Below are 24958 nucleotides of genomic sequence, written 5' to 3'. Positions count from 1 at the left end.
TATGAAATCTACATATGGAATTCATGGACACACACACAAACACACAAACAAGGATTTGTTGATGCACACACACACACACACACACACACACACACTGTTTTCTTGCACACAAACACACGTACGCACGCACGCATGTACGTACGCATGCACGCACGTACACGCACACATGCACGCACGCACGCACAAGCATGCAGGCACGCGTGCACACGCACACACGCACACACACACACACACTGATGACCCCCTATCCTTCCTGGACAGGATCTCTGAGAAGGAGAGGAAGGAAGATTGCCTTTGCCTCCAAGGCAACCCTGTCCTCTCCCCCAGTCCTGTGGAACATATTGTAGGAATGCACACACTCGCATTGCTCAGAGAGATTCACATTCACTATGTTGAAGCCCCATAATACTAGCTGTTCCAACAGAGGAACGCTGTAATAGTGATTGAAACGCTAACTACCATTGCACTGCACTATGAGATAGCACAGGGCCTTTACGACTTGGTCGATGCCAGTCTGATAACTGCAAATGTGTAACGCCAGGCACTTCTAGGCAGGATTTTCAAACTAATTAATCACTTTCTCGTGTTTTTTGAACAAACGCCCCCTTGACCTCATCATAAGCCTCCCAGCACCCCCCTTGACCTCACTGTGTGCCTGCCAACGCCCCCTGGGGGCCTATAGAGCCCCTGTTGAGAAAGTTAGCAGATGAATTGTCGAGGGAAGGAGAAAGCCATTCAAGTCTCCTTTTTTACATGCAAACACGAAAACAGAGTTTTCCTCTGTATACATGCAAGATTTTCACAAATCTACACTTTTACCAGAGTTATTAGAAAGAATAACAGAGGGAAAATCTCAGTTTGTGTGTAAACGGAAAGCAGAAATTGAGGGAAAGGTCTTAGTTTTTGAAAAATGATGTAGGTCCACCCACCACCAATAGCTGTACTGTACCATTCACTGGGTTTGTGAAGGCTGGGCCAAGGGGCTGTGGTGGCAGGCCAACAGTGGAGACTGTAGGCCAACTGGCACTGAGGGACATGCAGTACAGCAGAGGTTCACAAACTGGGGTTCGGGACCCTAAGGGGGGGGGCGCAGAGATAGGCCTATACTGCAGGGGGGTCGCTGACATAACAGGTTTTTTTTATATAAAAACAGAGGCGGGGGGGCTGGGTTGCAGGGGCAACAGTTAGCACAACTGCAAATGTCCTTAATATCAATAATAAATGCTTTTACTATTTCCTGTGAATATCCAATCAGAATTCAGCAATATTAACAAACAAATAATGTTTGCCATTTAGAATATCATTGGTGGGGGGCGCGAAAATATTCTTAGGTGCAGAGGGGCAGAAAAAGTTTGGGAACTACTGCAGTGCAGTCAGGCCAAAAGCATTTGGATACTCCAAAATAATGTTTGCCATTTAGAATATCATTGGTGGGGCGCGCGAAAATATTCTTAGGTGCAGAGGGGCAGAAAAAGTTTGGGAACTACTGCAGTGCAGTCAGGCCAAAAGCATTTGGATCCTCCATCCGGACTGAGCCCCTCCAGCCACCATGAAGGAAACTCTCAAGTGGAAACACAACACAACAGTACACACAACACAACACAACACAACACAACACAACACAACACAACACAACACAACACAACACAACACAACACAACATACAACAGTACAACACATCAAACCATACCATAAAATAACAGAAAAATAAAAAAAAACAAAGTGTGCACTCTGACTTTGGCATATTTTTTTCAATAAATGGTTATTTCAATTATTACGGCCATATCAACAGTATAAAATACAGTTGCTAGGAACGTACTTTGGTGTGCCCACAAATTCAACAATACAACCAGACAAAACACAACTAAGGGGGATGGGGGAGAGGGGTGGGGGGATCATGAAAGGAAAACCAAGGGGCACATGAATAACAGGGAATTACACAAACAAAAAAACATTGAAAGTGCATTGCTTGAGCAGAAAACAGCTGCAGTTACATTGTGCAAAACAAGCAAGAGCGGTAGAAGGCCAGGTAGTGGTGTAACTGAAAAGTGCTAGTGCATATTCAAGTGGCAGACGGCTTATGGGTAAGCTAAAACGTAAAACATAGAAACTCTCAATTTTAAAATGCTTTTTAGTCTGGGCACACAAAAAAATACATATATGCCTACTTGACTACAATAGCCGAAAGCAAGAATCCGGGTGCACACCTCGAGTCAACTTCTGTAATATACAGTATATTTTTTTTTCCCATTGATGACTAGTTCAATGCTGTTTCATCGGGGTCCTTGTACTCAAACAAACACACTTGAGACTAGAGCCCATAAAAAGAGGATAAGGCCGCAAGTCTACCAATTTCTCATCTCCTTACTCACAAACTGATAACACACCTATAAACATTTGGACAAAAAAATATTTTGGGCGTAAGCTTGAAGCTATGATGTTTTCCAACATGCTTGTGAAGCAGTGAGACTACAAACAAACTATAGCCGACTCGAGTTGACAGATTTGTTATGTAGCCTGGTACCCTGTTGCAAAGCTGAAAAGATTCCAACTCACTCCTCCCCTACTCTCCCATACAGGGTGGCTGACAGCTTTGGTTGGGCCCAGGACAAAGTCATCTGAAAGGGCCCCATCCCTCAGTTGCCTAAATATACTGAGGGCCCAATTCTGGATCCCCTCTGTCCCTAGGTCCACGACAAGTGACCCCTTTGTCCCTGCCCTGTTGGCTTGCCCCCCTCCCATACCCTCTACCCTCCTCTCCTCTCCACTCGGCTCCTCTCCCACCCTAAACTCAACCAAACCAGTTGGGAGACAGAAGCACGGCATGGCTTTTTTCATCACCATGGCAACGGCCCCTTTGGTCTCCTAGCGCTCTTTTTGTTTCCCCGTGTTCCGTTTCATGATGATGTATTTTGTTTTGGCATTCCAAAAATCTCATTAAAGGGCTTGCCTGCCTGCTCCAGGCGAGGGGAAGGCCCGGGGGCTGTTTTGTGGGAGGAGAGGGGCAGGGACGGGGATTAGAGGGTCTTGCACTTGTATCCAGAAAGTCTCTCGTGTAGAAGTGGGCCAAAGAGAGGAAGGCGATGAAAAGCACAAAATGACATTTAATTCAATATCAAAAAACAACAATCTAGAGAGAACGGGCTAGGGCGGCGACATGACATGACATCATCACATTCTCTTCCCACAAAGTTTTGACGTGTCATAATAGCTGCCGTTTTCACTCCTACTCGGAACACCGCGGTTTGTTCGTTCGCCCCTGTGAGGAGAGAAGAGTCTTCTCTCTCTCTCTCTCTCTCTCTCTCTCTCTCTCTCTCTCTCTCTCTCTCTCTATTCGCCGTGCCCATGGGAGGCTATCCACTCCAGCTGAATGCCCTTTTTGTGGCGAAACACTGGGCCGTTTCTGCTGGCCACAGAATAGGGTCCTGGGTAATTTAGTGGCCGTGCCAGGAAGGCTGAGCTCACCATCCCCATCTCCCCAGTGGCAACAATGGACAACTTTATGGCCTCACCTCAAGGGGTGAACACAAAAAGCGCCTCTCAGACAGAATGCAAATGGGCTTGTCTTGTTGTTGTTGTTGTTGTTGTGTTGTTGTGGTTGTTTTCTTCCCCTGTGAACACGCTGACATCTGTCAAACTTGTGTTATTTTCCAGTAGGAAACAAACTGGTCCACTTCAGAACGACTGAGCCAGACAGGACTGGAGCACTCAAATACTTTTGTGTTATTTTACAGTGCTGCAAGCATATCTAACGTTTCAATGCGGTGCATCTTCTTCAGAGATATTAGTCTGTTCAGATATGTATTATTTTTGCACTCATTTCAGAACATGAGGCTGCAGTAGGCTACTGTAGGCTACATCATTGCATGGCACTGGAAGCGTGTGGCAAATAAACCAGAATTGACCAGTTCAGATTTGTCATGCAACACTGGGTCACTGTAGTGTAACTTATCTTGGTGGCATTCCACTTGGCCATGCCTTTGGCCCATTTACCGTTTTTGCCTGGCGATTACTGCCACTTGCTGGTCAATGAAGGAAGTACAGTATGTCAAAAAGAAGCATTATTTTTACTTATTATTTAAGTGTGTGCGCTTATTAGCTACAAATGATACATCAACTTGAAACAGTTTCATGGGGGTTTTATGTTTTCACTCAGTCCTCTGCATTATAATGTCATGCAATAATATAGCATAGCATATAGCATAATCCCAACCTTAAAGTCATACTGTCCCGTTTTTGGAAATAAGCTTATTTTACACCTTCCCTTGAGTAAAATAATAGGGTTTTACCGTTCTCCTGTACTTTCAACCGTTCTCTGGGTATGGCAGTGGAAATTTTACCTCCATGCTAGCAGTTAACATTGAGTCCTATGAGACCAGCTCGCGGCTAACTGGTCTCATAGGACTCAATGTTAACTGTTAGCTTGGAGGTGAAATGTGCACTGCCATAACTATTTAGCACTAGAGCCACACTCTGCCACGCTAATATTTCATAATGCAGATGTAGTGTAAAAGGAACAATAACATTGTGTTTTACAAAGTAATATTGTGGAAGATGACATTATACTGTAACTGACATTTTGTTCATCTGGACACTTTGACTGTACTTACACTTCAACATCACACACAGTGCAAAACCTGTCTATCATTGTGCATTTCCTGTCTTTTTTAGCCACATGTGCGTGCCAATGGACCCTGGTATTTTTCAGCACGCACATATGGATGTCCGGCGTCCATGGTTATTGGCAAAGTATGCCAAAAGGAGCATTGAATATACTGTGCCAACCACCTTTATGATTACAAAAGTCAAGGACTAAAATGAGAAACTGACTGTAGTGGAGACCAAATGGGATTAGTGTATTTTGTAACAATGTGTGTAGTTGGGGGGATCAAGATGGCGTCGTAGAGTGAGCACCACGTTTCGGTAGCTCCGGTGGCTGACTTTATTATTTATGTAAATACACGTGTTGATACAAAATATATTCGACATTCATTCAAGGGAAGTATTCTAAATATGAGCCTGGACACTTATTTTAGCCAGAAAGCAAATATGGAGGCGAAAAAAGTCGGGAAGAAAAGCAAACCGAAAGGCGAGACCAGTGCAAGCGCCATGGAACCCAGCTTTATTGAGGCGTTGGATAATGTCAAGGTCAGTCTCACGAAAGTCATTGACAAGAAAATTTCAACTGTTCTCGAAGCCATTAAGGAGCAGACATCGCAAATACAAGCTGTTGCAACGCGGGTTGAGGAAGCTGAACAGCGAATTGTGGATGTCGAGGAAGCGGCTGTGTCTTCCGAGGCTAGGATAACTGCGTTGGAAAAGCAGGTTCGTGATCTGCTTGAGCATGTGGATGACTTGGACAATCGGGGCCGCAGATGCAACGTGCGTATCGTGGGCTTGCCAGAGGGTACTGAAGGGAGTAACCCCGTGAAATTTCTTGAAACATGGATCCCTCAACACCTACAAATGACGGTGAAAGGTGATCGTGTGAAAATAGACCGGGCTCACCGATCCAAGGCACAAGCTAACAGCGGAAGCAAAAAGAAAACCGACAAGCAAATCCCTAACCAACGTGAAAGACCAAGGCCACTAATACTGAAGTTCCACAACTGGCAGGATAAACAGCGAGTCATAGATGCGGCAAGACTGCGAGGAGCGCGAGAGTCGCAGTCGGAACCCACAGAGCCCAACATATCATTCTTCAGTGACTATTCGGCTGGGGTGGTACGGAAGCGCAGAGCGTTCGACGATGTCAAGTCGCGACTGAGGAAAATAACGTTGAGTATGCCCTCCTGTATCCAGTCACCTTGATGGTGACAGTGGACGGTAAGCAGAAAAAAATTGTCTCTCCAAAGGATGCAGAGCGACTCGCAAAGTCGTTGGAGGAGGGGCGTGGAGATATGCTGTGTCAGAGCATGGAGTCTGTGGACGGTGACAAACTGGACTGAGTAGCCAGGTAAACGGAGGTATCGTGCAGAATTTAGAATTTATTGTTTTGCTTCCCCATTGAATGAAAATGTATCACCCATTTTGAGTATTTCATTTCATTTTTGCCACTGTGAGTAGGCTGGAACGTGTATGTTTTATGTTTTTCTTCCTGATACACTTGAGTGTAATAGAGGATTGAGGGTTTGATGGCAAGCTTAGGTTGGCCAAGGATGACGTTAAGAGGCGCCTGCGGGTTTAGTAGCAGGGCTATCCCTATTGGATATTTGAGTTTGATTTTTTTGTTTTTGTATTATAGTTCTTTGTTATATTGTTGTTTTTTTCATGGCTCAGTGAAAACACTACTATTTTATGTGTATAATGCCACATGCTTAGTGTAAGTTATTATTCATGCAAAGATATAGGTAAAGCCAAATCATATGTCAAGGGATAAGTTGCGCATTTGTACCTGGAATATAAAAGGGGTTCATAATAATGTCAAGAGAAGAAAGATCCTGGCCTTTCTGAATAGAGATCATATTGATATTGCTTTATTGCAAGAAACGCATCTAAATGATGAAGAACATTTAAAGTTGTGTCAGTATGGTTATGCAAAAGTTTTCTTCTCTTCATTTACTTCAAGAAGTAGAGGGGTAGCTATATTGGTGAAAAAAAACCTACAATTTTCAGTACTTAATTGTGTTAAAGACAAAAGTGGAAGATATGTTATTGTAAAAGGTGTTTTGCAAGGGGTGACAATTGCTATTTTGAATATATATTACCCACCTGCCCACCCAGCACATTTCATTACTAAGGTGTTTCTGGAATTCTCTGCTATTCAATCAGACATAGCCATCGTAGGTGGAGATATGAATTGCTTGTTGGACCCAATGAGGGACAGACTCCCCGCCAAAAATATGCCTCCTTCACCACAGGCTAATGCACTTGTCTCAGTCTGTGATGAGTTAGGATATGTAGATGTTTGGAGAGCTCTTCATGGTACTGGTAAAGCTTTCACCTTTTTTTCTGCTCCGCACGGCTGTCATAGTAGAATTGATTATTTTTTCATGTCGAGGCTCTCTCTTGAGAGGGTCCTGTCTTGCTCTATTGGCAGTATCTTGATCTCTGATCATGCTAAAGTAGTGTTAGATCTTTCCATTAAGGGAGTAAATAGTGGCTTAAGATGCTGGAGACTGAACACATCCGTTTTGAAGGATCAAACATTTCGTGATCACTTTATAACTGAGTTTCAATATTTTAGGGTTGTTAACTCCCGTTCTACAGATAATGCTGCTTTACTCTGGGAGACTGCCAAGGTGTTTTCAAGGGGGTTGATTATTGCTTTTTCAGCCAGCAAAAAGAAACAAAAAAGAGAAAAGCAAAATAGTTTAATGGCAGAGCTAAAGAATAAAGAGGAGGCATATGTATCATCCCCATCTCCTTCTATTATGGCAGAAATAAAGGCAATAAAAACAACCATAGATAATCTTCTAACACAAGATGAAGAGGTCAAACTTAGATTTATCAAACAGAGGATGTATGAACATGGTGACAAACCTGGCAAGTACTTGGCCTACCTCACTAAAAAAAGAGCAGAGTCCCAAGCTATCGCAGCTCTTAATGATGCACTGGGCAATCGCATATATGATAATAAACTTATTAATGACACTTTTAGAATATTTTACAGTAATCTTTACACATCGGAACAGACAACTGCTGGATCGATTTTGATGGATAATTTCTTTAGTAAATTGCAATTGCCCACTATATCTCCAGAAAACAAGCTTGTTCTCAACTCCCCTGTCTCCAGAGAGGAAGTGATCAACGCTATAACAGCTTTGCAGAATGGTAAAGCCCCGGGACCTGATGGTTTCAGTGCTGAATTCTATAAAGAATTTTCAGGACTACTCGTGGACCCACTGGTCAACATGTTTAATGACGCATTTTTCAAAGAAGAATTGCCCCAGACACTTAGAGAGGCAAACATCTCACTCATTCTTAAAAAAGGGAAATGTCCAGAAGCATGTGGCTCATATAGGCCCATATCTCTTCTAAATGTTGATAGGAAAATTTTGGCAAAGATTTTGGCCACACGACTTGAGGATCTGCTACCTAAGATTATTAAAGTGGATCAAACTGGATTTATAAAGGGACGAAATTCTTCCAATAATATTAGACGTCTTCTGAATATTATCCAAGTCTTTAAAAAGTTGCAAATTGATGGTTTAGTGCTTTCTTTGGATGCAGAGAAAGCGTTCGACCGCTTAGAGTACTCCTATTTATTTTATTGCCTAGATAAATTTGATTTGGGAGATGACTTTATTAGATGGGTCAGGGTCTTATATGATAATCCACAAGCGGCTATTCTAGCTAATGGCATTAGGTCTGACAATTTTCCTGTATTTAGAGGAACTAGACAGGGTTGTCCCCTGTCCCCCCTCCTGTTTGCCTTGGCTATAGAACCATTGGCAGAGGCCATAAGAGCAACACCTTCTATTCATGGTTTACAAATAGGCGAGTCAGATCATAAAATAAGTCTTTATGCAGATGATGTTTTAATATACCTTTCAAGACCTGACTCTTCAATACCAATATTACTCAATGTTATTGATTCATTCAGCAAATTTTCTGGTTATAAAATTAATCTGACAAAATCAGAAGCCATGCCACTTGGTAGTTTAAACTCAGTTCCTAATATATTGCCTTCTTTCCCCTTCAGATGGTCCCCAGCAGGCTTCACATATTTAGGTATATTTGTAACCCCTGTATTCCAGCAAATGTATAAAGCTAACTTTATCCCACTTTTTGAGAAAGTGAAACAAGATCTTGAACGATGGAGCTCTTTGCCCATATCTTGGCTGGGGCGTATTGCAATGATCAAGATGAATATTTTGCCTAGGTTGTTGTATCCTATTCAAATGATCCCTATTTTGTTTTCAAATGCAGTTGTGAAAAGACTAAATGGTTGGCTAAGTTCATTCATTTGGAGCAAACGCAGACCTAAATTGAAGATGAGTACTTTACAGATGTCACAGGTTGAGGGTGGTTTAGACATGCCCAACTTTAGAAAATATCAAATATGCGCTCATTTGAGGTATATTTATGACTGGTTCTTTTGCAGTAAAGAGGCTGTGTGGTTGGGGGTGGAAACCTACCTATCCGATTACCCATTAAGAGACTTGGTGTTTATGAAAAATTTTAAAACAATTAAAGTAGCATGTGACAACATCATCACCCTTAATACTATTAAAGCATGGCGATTAATGCGCAGGCTTGAAGGGAGGTCAAAAATGACATCAATATACACCCCTATCCTGAACAATCCTGATTTCCAACCAGGACTGACAGATTCTGCATTCATGTTTTGGCGGAACTCTGGCATTAAGGCGTTAAAAGATCTATTCTCTAATAAGACAATGATGTCATTTAACGAATTGGTTGAGAAATATACATTACCGAAAGAGCATTTCTTCCGCTATCTACAGATAAGACACTATATACTGCGAAGTACAACGCTCAACGACAACTATGAAGCCTCTCCCTTGGAGAGGGTTATGTTTGGGACACTTGGAGGGATCTCTATTAGACTACTTTATAGAGCTTTGGGCCAGTTGTCAGATGCAAATATACTGGGTCTGAGAGAAAAATGGCAGACTTAGCTCTCTGTTACAATAGGGGATAATGAGTGGCAAGACATATGGACCTATGCAAAAGTCATCTCAGTCTGTAACCGGGTTAGAGGAATACAGCTCAAAATTTTGCACAGAATGCATATATCTCCTCATCGCAGACATTTGTTCAATCACACTTTGTCACCTATGTGCCTGAAATGTAAGACGGAAGTTGGTACTTTAACACATTGCCTATGGACATGCCACAAATTGCAGATCTATTGGGGTAATATTATAACAGAAATGGAAAAGATATTGGGTATGAGACTGGACATGGACCCAAAATCTCTTATTCTGGGTCTCCCAGGCCTACTGGTGAAGAACCAGAGACTTTATTGTATTCTGACATTCGCAGCCAGGAAAAATATCTTACTACAATGGATCAGTGAGAAAGTCCCTACCATTAAAGGCTGGCATGATATACTGTATGGTATGATACCCCTGGAATACCTAACCTGTGTATTACATTCAAATTCTAGACTATTCTTCAGGACTTGGGAACCATATTTGAATTACTTAGAACCTAGTGTATCTGATATTTTGTTAAAGGGATTTGATAGAGATCATTGAACATCGCTCTGTATAAACGCTTTGCAGCTGCCATTATTTTGTCTTCTCATAATGATTATTTGTGTGTGTGTAACTGAGCCGTTGTTGTTGTTGTGATTGTGATTGTGTTTTATGTAATGTTTTTTTTTCTAAAGTGAAAAATCAATAAACATATCTTAAAAAAAAAAATACCATGTGTGTAGTTAGATAGTATTTAGGCCTTGTGATTAAATGTGGTATGTGTGCAATGATATTTCTTTACTTTTCCCATCAACCAGCAGTATATCAGTAATGGAAACTAGCTATTACCGTCATAATTATATTTAACATTTTAACATTTAATAAGTCAATTTACTTACATCTAAACAATTTTAACTATGAGAGAAAATACTAAAAAAGACATAATTTATGTCAGAATACACACTACAACATAAAATCAGGACCAAACACAATGTTATAAATGTGCTGTTACCAGAATGGCAATGACCGAGTCATAGTGCATCACTAAAGGCCCTCTGTTATGTTATGGAGTAGTACTATGGTAATTAACCTTTGAATGACTATTACAGTGTGCCAATGGTAGTACACCGTGCATTACGTTGATGTGGTGCACCTGAGCACTTCACTTCGCAGGTCCCCCCTTTATGAACAATGTTTGTGTCGTGTGATGCCCCTCCACTTGTCAAAATTGTTGCCCCCCTGGACACGGTGCCACTGGCTCTTACACACAGTAAAAATTAGAGTGTCCATTTCTAAAATAAGAGACTACGGTACTCCGGGACCAAATGCACTCTCTTGGATGTTAAATTTACTTTCAAAGTGTTGTATAATGTATATTTCCTATAATAATATGCATGAATAAAAGGATACACAATAGGCAACCAGGTCCCATGGGCAAGGCAGCAGGGGAATATGTACACTCCGAAGATGATCACCAGGTCACCCATGAACACCTTAGTGCAGGTGGATATGTCAGAAAAAAGAGGTTTAGGAACATTTCATATAGATTTTTCCAAATTGTGTTTTTTATCAACTACAAACCCCATAGTCTTCAAATCCATCTGTTTCCATTTTTTCCCGAAGTGGAAACGCCCAAAATCCAAGATGGCGGATATGCAGTCAGATTCTAACACAATTGAATGTAATGGAAGGACACATGTCATATACATATTGGAATTGGTGTTTTTTAGCATCTCTTGAACACCCTGAATACAAAACTACCATATTCTATTTCCCCCCCTTCATTTTTAGAACCAAAATCCAAGATGGCTGACATAACATATAGCAAAAATGACATGTTTGGTGTTTTGAGGTCTCTAAAGTCAGTGTTTTTTCCTTGTATTTTTAATATTCTTGATGTATACAGGACCGTTCAGTCAGTCATTACATGAACTTTTTCAAAAATCATTTAAAATGTATAAAAATTCAACATGACATCTAGAAAACGATTGCGCACCTCTCTAGTGTATATGGCCAGCTAATGTGTCTCATCCCAAATCTGAGCTGGCCCCTTTGATAATTTGTGTTTTATATTTCTAGGACCCCCTCTGAAAACAAAACAATCTGTTTCCAATTTTTAGAAGCAAAATCCAAGATGGCCAACATTGTAGCAAAATATGAACATTTGGTATTTTCAGGTTTATTAAGCTATTATGCTATTTTGTCTACGCCTATTGGTAATATTTTGTTAGTCACATAACTGTCATTACATTAAATGCTTCGTCTCATAGGAAGAGCATCTCCAACTAAACTCTCTAGACTGATCAGAAAGTAAAAGAAAATCCTATTAATTAATTTCATAGAACAACTGTCCAAAAGAATGGACAAGAGGACCACCTTCATGAAATTCCCAACATTACAGAATAATGTGCAGCATCATTTAGGGAGCATCAGCATCATGTCATTTTTATGTAAATTATTTTCATAAAAGATTCACACTTGTGCCACTTATACGGTACCTCATGATGCCAAAGGTCTCACAAAGGTCAGTGTATGATAGTGTGGCCATTACTAGGATCGTGGGTGTGCTCTCACTGTCAGGCCAATGAACCAGTCTCTTTGCTGCAGCTTTCAAAACTTTGCTGCAGCTATTATCTCTTTGCAGCAGCTGTCTGCTGTGGGAGCAGACTGGTTTTTAAAGGGATTTGGTGCACCTATGCACCATCTCCACTCATGAGCAATCAGCAGTCAGCGCACCTGCCAATCCTGCACCTGAAACACAGACAGACCAAGAAACCAGCAGGGAGGACAGCTAAGCCCAATTGAGTCATGACATATGGTAGTACTTTGGGTTTTTGGTTCAAATAACAGAAGGGCTTGGTTCCAAGTCGACTCGTGTGAGCCCACTCTCCTCTTCTTCACAACACATGGCTTCAGAATTGGGAGACTTGCTGTGAGGCCAACATAGGCATGCCAACAGGATGAGCCACAACAGACCCGCAGGGACGTGATCTCAATGGATGCTACTGATGGTGAAGCATAATATTAGACACCATGGATGATATAGGCCTAAGTAAGTTGGGAATTATATGAGGGACGTTCAAAGCGTGTGAAGCACATGAGTGGGCTTACCGTAGGGAATACCATATCAGGGTATGACCCATCACTAGAGTTGAGGATATTCTCTGACTGTCATGTCAGAGAGCCTAGTTCTGTGAGCAGAGTGCATGGCAAGATTGTTGGCATTGGAGGAATGCAACATCCCGGATAGAACATACGGTTTCACAGCCTTCAGATAAGCTGAGGCCGACCTTGAAGCAACTTTGTAGCCCTTTGCCTTGATATAGGCAGCCAATCCAGTGAATGTGCATATTACTGTACAGGTAGCACTGCATAATAGGTAGGCCTACTGTACATGAAGTGACTCATAGCAATTGTTGTTGGAACAATAATTTGGACCAGCACGGAATCCTCTGTGCTCGAATTCACAAATGAATGGCTTCAGAGTAGAGTAGAGTATCATTTATTGATTTATAGACCTGAAAGCACCATTAATGTTGATTTTGCCAAACAAAATGTCTTCCATCTTGGATTTTGTAATGGGTTTAGTTTATGTAATGGCTGACTTCGCATTCATGTAACAAATATTACCAAAACAAGTCAACAATGGCTTTATAGACTTCAAAATATGAAATATGCCAATTTCGCCATAAATTATATCAGTCATCTTGGATTTTGCCACAAAAAATGAAGGAAAACATTGAAAATAAGTTGTTATTTATTCAATGTTGCCCTGGAATTATAAAAAAAAGTTCAATTGAACCTTAAAACGGCATTAATGGTGAAATTTCTACACACAATGGCAGCCATCTTGAATTTGCCACTAAATGTTCACGAAAAAAATGGAAACAGGTGGATTTGTATTCGGGGGGGTCCTAGAAGTTAAAAAAAACACCAAATGGAAAAATCTATATGAAATGTTTCAAAACGTACATATCAACCTATACTACCTGCTGCCATCTTGAGCAGAGGGACCAGGCGTTGGCTTGTCCATAGGGGAGCCGAAGGCGGGTCACCTGACCTGGGCCTCTTGTTCCCACTGCAGGCTCCAGCGCGGTCTTCCTCCGCTGCTTGGCACAGCAGCAGCGGCAGCCCTTAGTGCCACTACCACAGTGAGAGAATGAATGATAGGAAGGTCGTCAGGTGAGAAAGAAGATCTGGGTTGGCCGATGTGAATGGTAATTTTTACACTGCAAAAAAATGCCCCACATATATCGAAATCCAAGTCTACTAAACAGCCCATTTAGGCCGGGAACAACCCAATCTGGCAACACTGACTGACCAAGATCAGAGTGTGCCCATTCCTTCAACTTGCTGTTCTGGAGACATAATAACCACCCCCACCAGATTTCCTATAAAAAAATATTTTGAAAATCTGCTCAGGACTTGTTTGACTTTGTACCATTGAAAATTCCTTTGTAGTAACTAAATATCGGCAAGGATATTAACAACACGCTTTTCCCACTGCAAATCAATCATTTTTATGAATGTCAGTCTTTCACTCGCTCGTGATAGCGAATTGCTGCGTTTGCTGTGCAGCGCGCATGTGCACTTTGCCATTTCACTGCATTCTATTCTGACCAGAATCGCATTGAAATGAAAGGGACCGTGCAAAAGCAGTACAGAACAGCAAAAGCAGCAGTGCGCCATCACGAATGCAACCACATAACCAGTCGTGGTGGGCTAGAGGCCTACTGTCAAAAATCAAGACGACCCGCCTACTATACCGCTGTCTGTTGGTCGACCAATAGGATATAGGGCACGTTGGTGGAGGACCAATGACAGTAGCCGTTGCAGACTCCTTCCGTCAAATTTCTCTTGTTTTCAAGTTTTGCGCTTGGCGCGAAGGAAGGTTTGAAGAATTGAAGATTTGACAACTTGACGATGGAGTTCGAAGCTTTGGAATTGTTAAAATTAAGAGATGTACCGAAAGGTCTGTTCATCCCATTTTTACTCAATGTGGAATGTGTGGTTTCTGTGTGATTTGGGGATAGAAATATCGCAATATTAGGTAAATTATGGCGGGCGCACGAGATATAGCCAAAGATTCTGGCCATTACGGCAAAACATTTACAAAGTTGCCTCCTTGCACACATTTTAATTGAGATGCAAATGGCATGATAGTTTGCATTACTAGGCGCCTTCAATGGTCAGTTCAGTCAATTGAATTAAGTTGTCAATTCAATTTGTTTTGCACTTGCGATGATAGTTGACCACCCTCACGAAAATCCACTCCAAGCAAGCTATGCTATGCTAGTTAGCTAGTTGAGTCTAATATGATTATGAATATGAACTAGTGCGGCCGTGCCATGAAGCTAGAACTAAACAACAACAGCACAGTTAGCACAAACGCGTACTAAACAAGTTCCAACTCCTGCAGTTTGGGTGGACGCTGTTTGGGAAGCGGAGTTCTGTGATGCTGAAAAGCTGGATTCTCCTATCGTGGACCAAATAACAGCTGGAGGAACGGATGTCTTCAGAAGTGTCCACACAGAGCTGCTGCCGTTTTCAAATGACAATACAGAAAGTGCTCAGGTACATACTTTGTTTTGCTATGTGCTTGTTCAAAGGACATCACGTGAACTGTATCTTTTATGTAAGGGTTAACGTTCGGCGAGAAGGTCGCTACCGTGGAATAGCAGCACGACAGAGAGAATCTTTAGACCCCGACGCAGAGCGGAGGGGTCTTGTTCTCTCTAAAGCGACCGACTCGCCGAAAGTTAACCCGCTTATTATATGGATATACTTAAATGATTCACACATGCGGGGACATTTCTTTAGACCTATTTAATGTTAAGATTGTTGCTGCGCAAAACAAAACAGTGCCGTTGTGGAACACCGCTAGGCAACAGCTAGGTAGGCTAGCCAGGACAACAGGTGTTGTCTATCACAGCAGCTGATTAGAGTGACAAAAGACCGGACCCCCTGCGGAGTGATATGAAACATTCGCTTTAGCCACTGACTTGGCTTTAGCCACTGACTTGGCTTTAGCAACGTCTTGTTGCCATTGACAGCGGTAGCCAGGACAACCTTTGCTGTCTATCACAGCAGCTGATTAGAGTCTTGTTGAAAAGTCGCTTTAGCAGTGAAAAGTCTTGTTACCATTGACAGCGGTCTGTTATAGACCAACCCGTCCGTTATCGAAAAATAACAGACGTCCGAACGTTGGGGAGCCCCGTTGAAATGAATGGAGCATTCGACAGATGACGTCACAACCATATAATAATTATGTAGATGGGTGGGAGACGTGACGCCTTGTTTTTTCGTAACATTGGTTAAAAACCTACAAAACTGTTATTTTCCTTTAAAAAAACAAATGTCAATGAAAGAAGATGTGGTACATTATGTTTCATATTAGTCTTAGATGAGAAGAAACATTTTTGTTAAGATTTATGTAAAGGTTTATATGTCAAATTTCCTGCGGTGTGACTAACATTAATGAAACAATATATAATAATATATATATAAATTAACCAACAACATTTTGAATAATGTATGAAGCATTTGGCATGATTGCATAAATCTTAACTTTAGATTAAGATATGTGAAAAAAATCAAGACAGTAATATTAACTACAAGTTCAATTTCGTAACACAAATTACGTCCTGTGGGGTGACATGTATGTCAATGTTTGTGAATGGGCAGCTGCAAGGCCAACTACAAGGGTCTTAAAGACTGGCTCCTAACCAGTCAGTACCTCAGTTATTGGAGAGTGCTGTGGAAGTTTAAGGTGACTCTTAACCTCTTAATATGTCTTCATATTGCAATCTTTCTGTCACGCAATGCTTAGGTTCATTTTATGGTGTCCTGTGGTGTGACTGCTCTTATAGGAGGAAAAAAAAGTTTTTTATTAATGAAAACACATATTAAGATTAAACACAATATCATTATCAAGTTAGCATGAGCTCAGATGTCAGTCATTTAAATGGATTTAAATGGCCATAATGCAGTGAATTCCCTGTGGTGTGACTCCATTTTCCTGCGGTGTGACATGCCTATGCTATGTGTTGATGCAGGACACATTTTCCCAAAAATGGCAAAAATAAGGTGAAATTCCACAGACCACTAAGTGCTTTATTTTTTTCTATTTTTTTCCCAATTTTTATCCATCATTTTTTTCATGAGTTTGAAATTTTTTTTTTTTTTTTTGCGTTACGCCCTTAAACGTCAACCACCCATATCCCTTATTTAACTTACATAAACTGCACTTTTGGTCGCATAGATTCTGTTCTGTATGTCTCTATAGTATAACACCTTACACTTAAACGTTGGTAATGGCAGCAGAAGTTGAATCTATTCTAATAATAATTTCACAGAACGTCTGGGTGTTGTTAAAAGAAAATGGAATCTCCATCAAAGCTCTGGTGGCAGTCATATCCCACTTCATCCATATGGGCAAGTCAAAAGCGTCCAGCCTAGAAGACCGCTTGCATGCGTTACAGGCAGCCTCTGTGTATCTGCTGTTGTTGAAGATACCAGGTAAGATCATCAACCCACCACTTAATACTAATAAGAATGTACCTGTAGAGTATGTGTGCAGTGCACATTACTTCATTGTTTTATTTGTAAACCATATCTGAAGATGCGAAAATGAACTTTTTTATACAGTCTAAGGATGGGGATACGGGAACATTAGTCAGTGACCAATACTCACCCACCCCACCCCTGAACCAATAGGCCATAAATTAAATAAAAGAGTTGCGTTACAACTCAGTCAAAGCATGTCATTCACCTTATGATAAAACTTCCTGAATACAATGTTTATTCTCATTTATGTGCTATTTCTATGACCTAAATGCCACTCCACTTGACTTGATTTCGCAGGTGGATTCTAATTGTTATTAATCTGTTATTCATTTGTTAAATTTACTTCCATCAATTATTTTTGTTGCATGTCCTGTGCATACAGGAAGCAGTGTCAAGATAGACTAGTGTTTATTTGTAAAGATTACTTGTTCAGTGTCATCATCAGCTTTTTTGTTGCATATCCCCTGTCTGTACACACCGCAGGTAGCGTTGCCAATCGGGTTTTCCATCAGATCTTGTTCGAGAGCTCCCTGGGCCTCATCCAGAAGTGCTGGCCCAACGACCTGTCTGGAAAGAAGCGCAAGAAAGACCCACCGAGTAACTCCCAGGCCAAAGCAAAGGGGCGGAAACGTGCCAAGAATGACAAAGAGGCAAGTGTAGATGGGTGCATTAATTCAGTCTATCACATTGTTTCTCAAAAATGGGTTGGGGTTTTTTCGATGTTAAAAACTTGAGTAATACTAACTGTTGAAATGATTGTTCAGTCATTAATAGAATATCCTATGAGGGTAAACGAATACTCCTTCATTTTGCGAATTACGAACAATGTCTTTAGACTTGGGTCCCAAAAGGTTTTTGACTTTTGAAATATCAGTCCCACCTAACAAAAAGTTTGGGAGCACTGTACTAGAGTAACCAACATGTCTTAACAAAAGTTATGAAATTTCAACTTTAACTTGGTTAATTCAATTGCACCGTTTCTTTATGCCGGTTATCATCTACATTGATTGATTGGCAAGATGGACGATGAGGACGATGAGGATGAGGAAGGCAACGACGAGCTGGAGACGTCCTTCTCCGCCCGGGAGCTTCTCCGCATACGCAACGATATCGAGGCCCTGGTCAAAACGCTGCTTCACCTGCTCAAGGACCCCTCGCTGCAGTGCAGACCACAGTGTGTGAACGTGTGTGTGCAGGTGAGTGTGTTTGTGTGTGTGTGTGTGTGTATTGGTGCAAGCCTGTATCTTCAAGTGTGGGAGATTGAGGCACTACTCACCTGCTCAAGGATGCCTTGTGCAGTGCAGGCTACAGTGTGTGTGTGTATGTGCGCTAATTTGTGTTCCGGGGGGGATCATTTGTGTTCTGCGTCAGTGCAAGCAGCTGTATGTTTATGTAAGAGTTTGAGTGCTAATGTTTGTGCAGGAGACTTGATGTATTCCTCTGTGTTACTGTGAGGGGTATTGTCTGCATTTGTATAAAAATGTGTCCGTATAAAGCGGCAGAAGGGTATATTGTTTGATTTATCTTTCCATGAATGAATACACATTTATTGTTGTGTGTTTATATAATGATTTCATTGTGTTTTTTTGTACTTAGGTCCTGACCGAGCTCACACGCTTTGAAGCCGGTGTGGAAGTAATATCTTTTTCAGGTTCAGTGTAAGTGTTGGGACTTTGTGTGTGTGTGTGTGTGTGTGTGTGTGTGTGTGTGTGTGTGTGTGTGTGTGTGTGTGTGTGTGTGTGTGTGTGTGTGTGTGTGTGTGTGTGTGTGTGTGTGTGTGTGTGTGTGTGTACGCGGGTACACATGATGTTTGCATATTTGTAACCTAAAGGAATGCAAGTTGCAGATTTTGTTGTTTTGCTATAATCCCATTTTAGGGACATTGATCGGATGCAGACCCTGACTGAACTGGCCTACCATGGACTGTGGATACTGTGCTCCAGCAATGTAGCAAAGGACAAGGTGACGCACACGCACACACACACACACACACACACACACACACACACACACACACACAAACTTTATCCACATAATCTAATCATAGACTGACGCATGTTCCCAATCTCTGCCTCGCTCTCTCGCATGTGTATCTTCACATATCCCACTTGACATTACTTTCAAAATAAACAAAATATAGTATACGTTACAATTCACTTAGCTGATGCTTTCATACAAGTACGTACAGTTGCTAAGGTAAAGGGTATTTGTTAAACATTCCCTGGAACAATGTTGGCTCTGATGCCTTGCCCAAAAGTCCCTTCAGCCATGGATGATGTGAGATTGGAAGCAACAGTCTTCTGATTAACAGTCAAATAATTAGGCCATGACAGCACTTACATGCCAAACAACTTGTATGCATGTTTTTTTTGTCTGACACTGTCGTTGTGTGTGTGTCTGTGTTTCTTTGCAGAGCTGTATAAAGTAGAAGTAGAAGTTGTGATGTGATATACCACTAGTGTTGTACTTACACCTGTAAGAGTACTTCTACTTCTACTTTACCAACTCTGTTGGTTGGTATGTTTGTGTGTGTGTGTGCAGTGTCTGAAGTCGGTGTTCAGCCGCATGCTGTACGTGATCGTCATGATGGGTAAGGCCGAGGGCCAGTCCAAGCCCACGCTGCTGGTGCAGTCTCAAGCCGTGCTCTCCGCCCGGGACCAGGCCATCAACTTCATCTGGTCAGTGGAACACTACGCAAGTGTGTGTGGGTGTGTGCGAGTGTGTGCACGCGTTGGCAGGAAGAGAAGTATTGTTCTGGTGGTTCACCTGTTTACGGCTTTTAGGACCAACGGCAAGTGCTCATGCATGCACGTGAGCACACACACACACACACACACCCAGCAGACTGAATGGAAAACGGTAACAGTCATTAATACAGGGGAAGAAAGAATTGGATATCACCAAGAAGTATCCAATAGTTAATTACACTTAGAACTAGTGATTGGATCCGTGAAAAATGGGCGTTACTCGTCGTAGCAAGGTTGGAACACTTAACCTTGAGAAATGCCCTCTCTCTCTCTCTCTCTCTCTCTCTCTCTCTCTCTCTCTCTCTCGATCTCGTCCTGCCACCATCTCACACTGTCATATAAAATAAAGGCATATCTGCCAATAAAATACATTAAAAAAGGGCTTGCTGTTTTATGTGCTCTTGAAGAGAATTAGTAGAGTAACTTCATTAACTCCACTGGGAAATTAAGTTGGCCAGCAGTATACCCACTTATATGATACACAAAAGAAGACAAGTTGATTATGCTATTGTCGTTTGTTTTAGCCATGTGGTTGATGAGCTGAAGGAGGCTGTCATGCCCATGCTGTACGTGTTGGTTCAACACATCTGCGACAAGGTAATGCTCAATCTTACTCACTAACTAAACGGCATCTTTTAGTTTCACAAAGTACGATTATTGTTACGTAGTTTCCTCAATGTAAAATGATTGAAAACTTTGATATGATCGTACCTGAAGTCTTTTTTTGTTAATGCTTTTTAAAATCTAAGTACTGTCCTGGATTCCTTAAACCTATCAATAATTGCGGGATTCAGTTCAGTTAAAAAAATCTAATCAATGGTGTATTATTCTGTTAAAATAAGACAAACAAAAAATAAAGTAAGGGCAGAACCTAAACACTAGCCTTGTGTTCTCTGGTATGTTAGGATGGTGGGAGAAGGTGGATTACCACTCTGATGTGCGAGTGCTCCTTTCCACAAACCATATCTCTGACTAGGGCTGTAAATAATGATCGTTTTGAATAGATGCATCGATCCTACAGCCCACAATTCAATTAATCGATTCCTCCACAAGAGAATCGATAGATCATTATTCGAAAATCGTAAATAATCGAATCGTTGACCTAAAAAATCAATATTGAATCGAATTGCCATGAAGGGTGGGATTTACACCCCTATCTCTGACTACCGTATGTTGGGGATTCAGCTTGTTCGGCTCAAAAGATGTGTGTGTTTTCTTGTGTTCAGATGGTGGAGAAGGCAGACTACCGCAGCAAGGGCTCGCGTGCCGTGGGCCAGCTGGTGATGAAGATGCCTCTGGCTACTCGCGCCACCTTCATCCAGTGGCTCTACGGCTACTCTGTCAAGACACAGGTGAGCACTTACCACAGTTCTCCACCGTGATGGACCACGTCCACACGGATGGTGGTTATTTCGCTTATATTTTGTATATTATTTAGGGGTGGGCAAACATGAAAAAATTTTATCGCATTAAATTGTTCCCAAAAAACCGATAATGACCTCAATAGTTAAAGCGTTAACGTTGCCCAGCCCTAATATTATTTATATTGTGTATTTTATTATTCCAGGTGGCGTATCGGATGTTCGCGCTGGATGTGGTGATGGTGCTCCTGGATGACATGGGGGAGGAGGAGCTGAGCGAGGAGCAGCGGAGCGCACTGGAGGAGGGCCAGGCGGAGTTCTTGACGCGCCGCTTCTTGGTCCAGACGCTCATGTTCCGACGCAGCTCCGACGTGTCGGCCACGGTTCGCGCCCACGCCCTGCAGTGCCTGGCCCGCTGCATGGACCTGCAAACCCACAACAACACGCGATGCGTGCAGGAGCTCTTCCAGACCAGTGAGTACTAACATGAAGGTGTGGAAAGACTGTCAGGGTTTCCCATACATTGAGGAAACTATGGCGGCCCGCCATAGTTTAAATTTGGCCGCCATAGTTTCCGAAAATGTAACTCCCCCAACCCTTTTTTTTTTTAAACGATTTCCGTTTTTGTTAATGAATTACGATATCCTTCGCATTTTCCTCCTGGAGTAAATACATCCTATAGAGAACACCACAACTGCTTGAATCACTAGCCTAGTCAAGTTGTTGTAGCGAACTTGGGTTTGGGAGTAATAAAAAAAACCTTCAGAGAAGGGACAGTTGTTCAGCCCTTGTAATGGGAGGAATTTTGAAAAACTGGCCCTGTTACCAGCACCCCTCATGTAATAATAATGATAATTTCATGATACTCAAAGTCGCTTGAATGTGTACGCCTATGTGTGTGGGGGGAAAAGGCATAGCCTACCCTCTTAGACCCTTTTTGTCTATGCGTTAACAATTTCACAGTGCTCTTAAATTCTTATCTCTGCTCCTATTTTGTTTTGTTATTTCATTACCTAGACCCCTGCATGAGGGACGAATGAAACACAAATGATTCACTGTAGGCCTACTGCATTTTTATTTTATTTATAATATAAATGACAATGTACTACTATTATACATGTCATGGGTAAAATCTTATGTAGCCTTATTTCTCAAAATATAAATGGCTGAAATGTAGGCCTATGCCTATAGTTTCTCCATGCGCCAATGTCATACTGTACTCATTGTTTTGCATTTACGCTACGTGAATACAACCCCCCCCAAAGGCCCGCGTGAAAAGACACCCACCCACCCCCCCCCCATGGGAAAAAAAATCCCGGCTGCCCCCATAGTTTCCAAAATTTCTGAGGGAAACACTGACTGTACTAGGGCCAGATGATCGGAAACCAGCTCTGATATGTCAGCCTCGCTGCCTGCCTGCTGCATGGACCTGCAGATGCACAACAACACAAGAAAACGTGCAGGAAATCTTCCAAACCCATGAGTACCGGACAGAGAACAGAGAAGCCTGAAATTTGTGGGAAAAAAATAAAAATGAAAATAAATAAATAAGATAGTGAGCATATCATCTGGTTCACCTACATACAATTGTACATGCCATTGCTGTCGATTATAGAAAATGGAGTTAAAAAATGCAATGGGTAAAAAACAAAAAGGTCAATAGGTTGCAATGGGTTGAAGCTTACCTTGGTCTTGCCAGGCCCTTGTGTATTTCTGCTCAGCTTTGTGAGCTTACATGAGTGTTTGGAGTATCTTCAGATTTGCACAACATAAAGGTGCATGCATATAAAGATTGTATCATCATAATCCAACACCGAGAAAAAAGTGCCAAAAGTAATTGATGCTACCACTGGAAAGACATCTTTGTCTTTTCTAATTTTTGTATAAGAGCATAACTGTGTTTCAGTACATACCGTAAACCTGCTAGTTTAGACCTTGTTTGACATGTATGTGGAGTGTGTAAATGAGGTCTTAATCCCCATTTCCGGTTACTTACGGTGGTGTTGTTTACAGGCGAGGTGATGTCCAAGAGCAGCATGGAGATGGACAGAACTGAGGGTAAGCTGCTAAAACATTTATTATTATTTTGGTCAATGATATTTTTTTTTTTTTGGCGGGGGGGGGGGGGGGGGAGGTGTCAGACATCAGATGGTACCACAGCTAATGCCCATACATGAATTGGTAATTGGTTATTCATTTGTCATGAATATGCTTCTTAGATAATCCACTAAAAAAGAAAAACGGGGGGAAAAAAACCATTTAATCCATACAATGGTTGAATTATGTTCAGGTAAGCAATGGTTTACAACGACGTTCAATTGCTCAAAAGTGCGCCAAGAAAATATCCCCCACACCATTATACCTCCAGCTTGAACCATTGATGCAAGACACGGTGCAATGTAATAGTTGGTGGCCTTGGCTAGAGTGTAGTGACCTGGACGGGGTGTAAATGATGTATGATCTCTCTGTCTGTTTGTCTTGGCGTGCGTAAGAGATGGATAAAGTCCCAGGTATTTCACCTGTACGTGTACCAGGAATGGAAATAAGCACCCATCCACCTGCCAATGACGGGTCAAATTGGCCTTTGACGGGTCAAATTTTTCTACAGGCGCCGGGGTTAATGCTGAATTATAAGCAGCATCCAACATCAAAGGTTTAAGCAAATTGGTAATATGGCATCACAATAACTGAATGTATGACCTGATCTTACTTGGCATTACAATGTTTGGAACGGTTGAATATGAACTGGTAAAAATGGTGACTGGTAAAAATGACTGGTAATGTTTAAGTTCCACCCCTGATGTGTACTGTATGTTTCCAATGTGTTTTCTAACTAAGGGTTGCTTGTTTCTCCTCCACCGCAGCTATTGGGATTACCAAGAGCGGGAGTGGCACCTCTTCAGGCCGATTCAGCACCTTCAGGACCATCCAGTATCGTCGCCTTAGTGGCAACAGCTCTGACGAATGTAAGTGTAAATCTTATTTTTCCGCATTACTGACATGGGCAGCCATGGATGAGAAGTTCAGGTGTCTGACTTGCAGCCCAAAGGTGGCCAGTCCCGACACGGCAGTTTGATGTGGGTTGTATTCAGCTCTCCCATCCTCCTCCACGACTGCGGTGCCCTGAGCACGGTGCTGTCCCGCCACACTGTTCCCTTGGGGCACCATTTGGGGGTGCCCCCTTGCACAGTGAGGCATACATTCAATTTAATTGTGTGCCTCACTCCATGACCTCCATCGGTTTAACGAGGGGATGAATGACCGTAAGTCAAGGCCCCTGACAAAAATGGAACATGTTTGAACTGTATGATTATACTGTTATGTTTCACATTTGGCATATTTTACTTGCATCTGATATATTTTCACTTTTTTTTCCTCCCTTTGTCTTCAATTTTTATATGCACTATTTAATATTACGATTTAATATTGTGTATTTATTTGATTTTAACAGCTTATGATGGCTTGGAGCTGTTGAAGCAGCGCGTGTCTGATTCCAAGACCAGCGTGCGAAAGGCTGCTTTGGAGGTGCTCTTCTCTCCTCCTGTCTTATTCAATTCTTTTTTTTTCGCAATTCATGCCGTGTTATTCAAATCTGATGTATACCTGCGTTATTTTCTACATAATTGTCATGATGTACAGTATGTCATCTATAGTATATAATATTTTGTTTAAGTTTAAA

At 41.8% G+C, this 24958-nt stretch overlaps 1 protein-coding gene across 1 annotated transcript in view; it reads left to right on the top strand.

The window, feature by feature from the left end:
* Positions 1–14485: 14485 nt before the first annotated feature.
* ncapd3 (non-SMC condensin II complex, subunit D3) overlaps positions 14486–24958 on the top strand; it is a 32772-nt gene continuing 22299 nt past the window's right edge. Inside the window, exons 1-14 of the mRNA XM_063221582.1 lie at positions 14486–14577; positions 15025–15179; positions 16961–17123; positions 17655–17821; positions 18191–18367; positions 18768–18829; positions 19049–19133; positions 19713–19849; positions 20443–20515; positions 21145–21270; positions 21486–21753; positions 23293–23337; positions 24144–24245; positions 24731–24804. Of these exons, the coding sequence (XP_063077652.1) occupies positions 14529–14577; positions 15025–15179; positions 16961–17123; positions 17655–17821; positions 18191–18367; positions 18768–18829; positions 19049–19133; positions 19713–19849; positions 20443–20515; positions 21145–21270; positions 21486–21753; positions 23293–23337; positions 24144–24245; positions 24731–24804 (1683 nt within the window). The 5' untranslated portion in view covers positions 14486–14528. The remainder of the gene's footprint in view (positions 14578–15024; positions 15180–16960; positions 17124–17654; positions 17822–18190; positions 18368–18767; positions 18830–19048; positions 19134–19712; positions 19850–20442; positions 20516–21144; positions 21271–21485; positions 21754–23292; positions 23338–24143; positions 24246–24730; positions 24805–24958) is intronic.

This window comes from Engraulis encrasicolus, chromosome 17 (genome assembly GCF_034702125.1).
Source record: "Engraulis encrasicolus isolate BLACKSEA-1 chromosome 17, IST_EnEncr_1.0, whole genome shotgun sequence".
Classification (NCBI taxonomy): Eukaryota; Metazoa; Chordata; class Actinopteri; order Clupeiformes; family Engraulidae; genus Engraulis; species Engraulis encrasicolus.
This window is presented reverse-complemented; position numbering and strand designations above follow the sequence as displayed.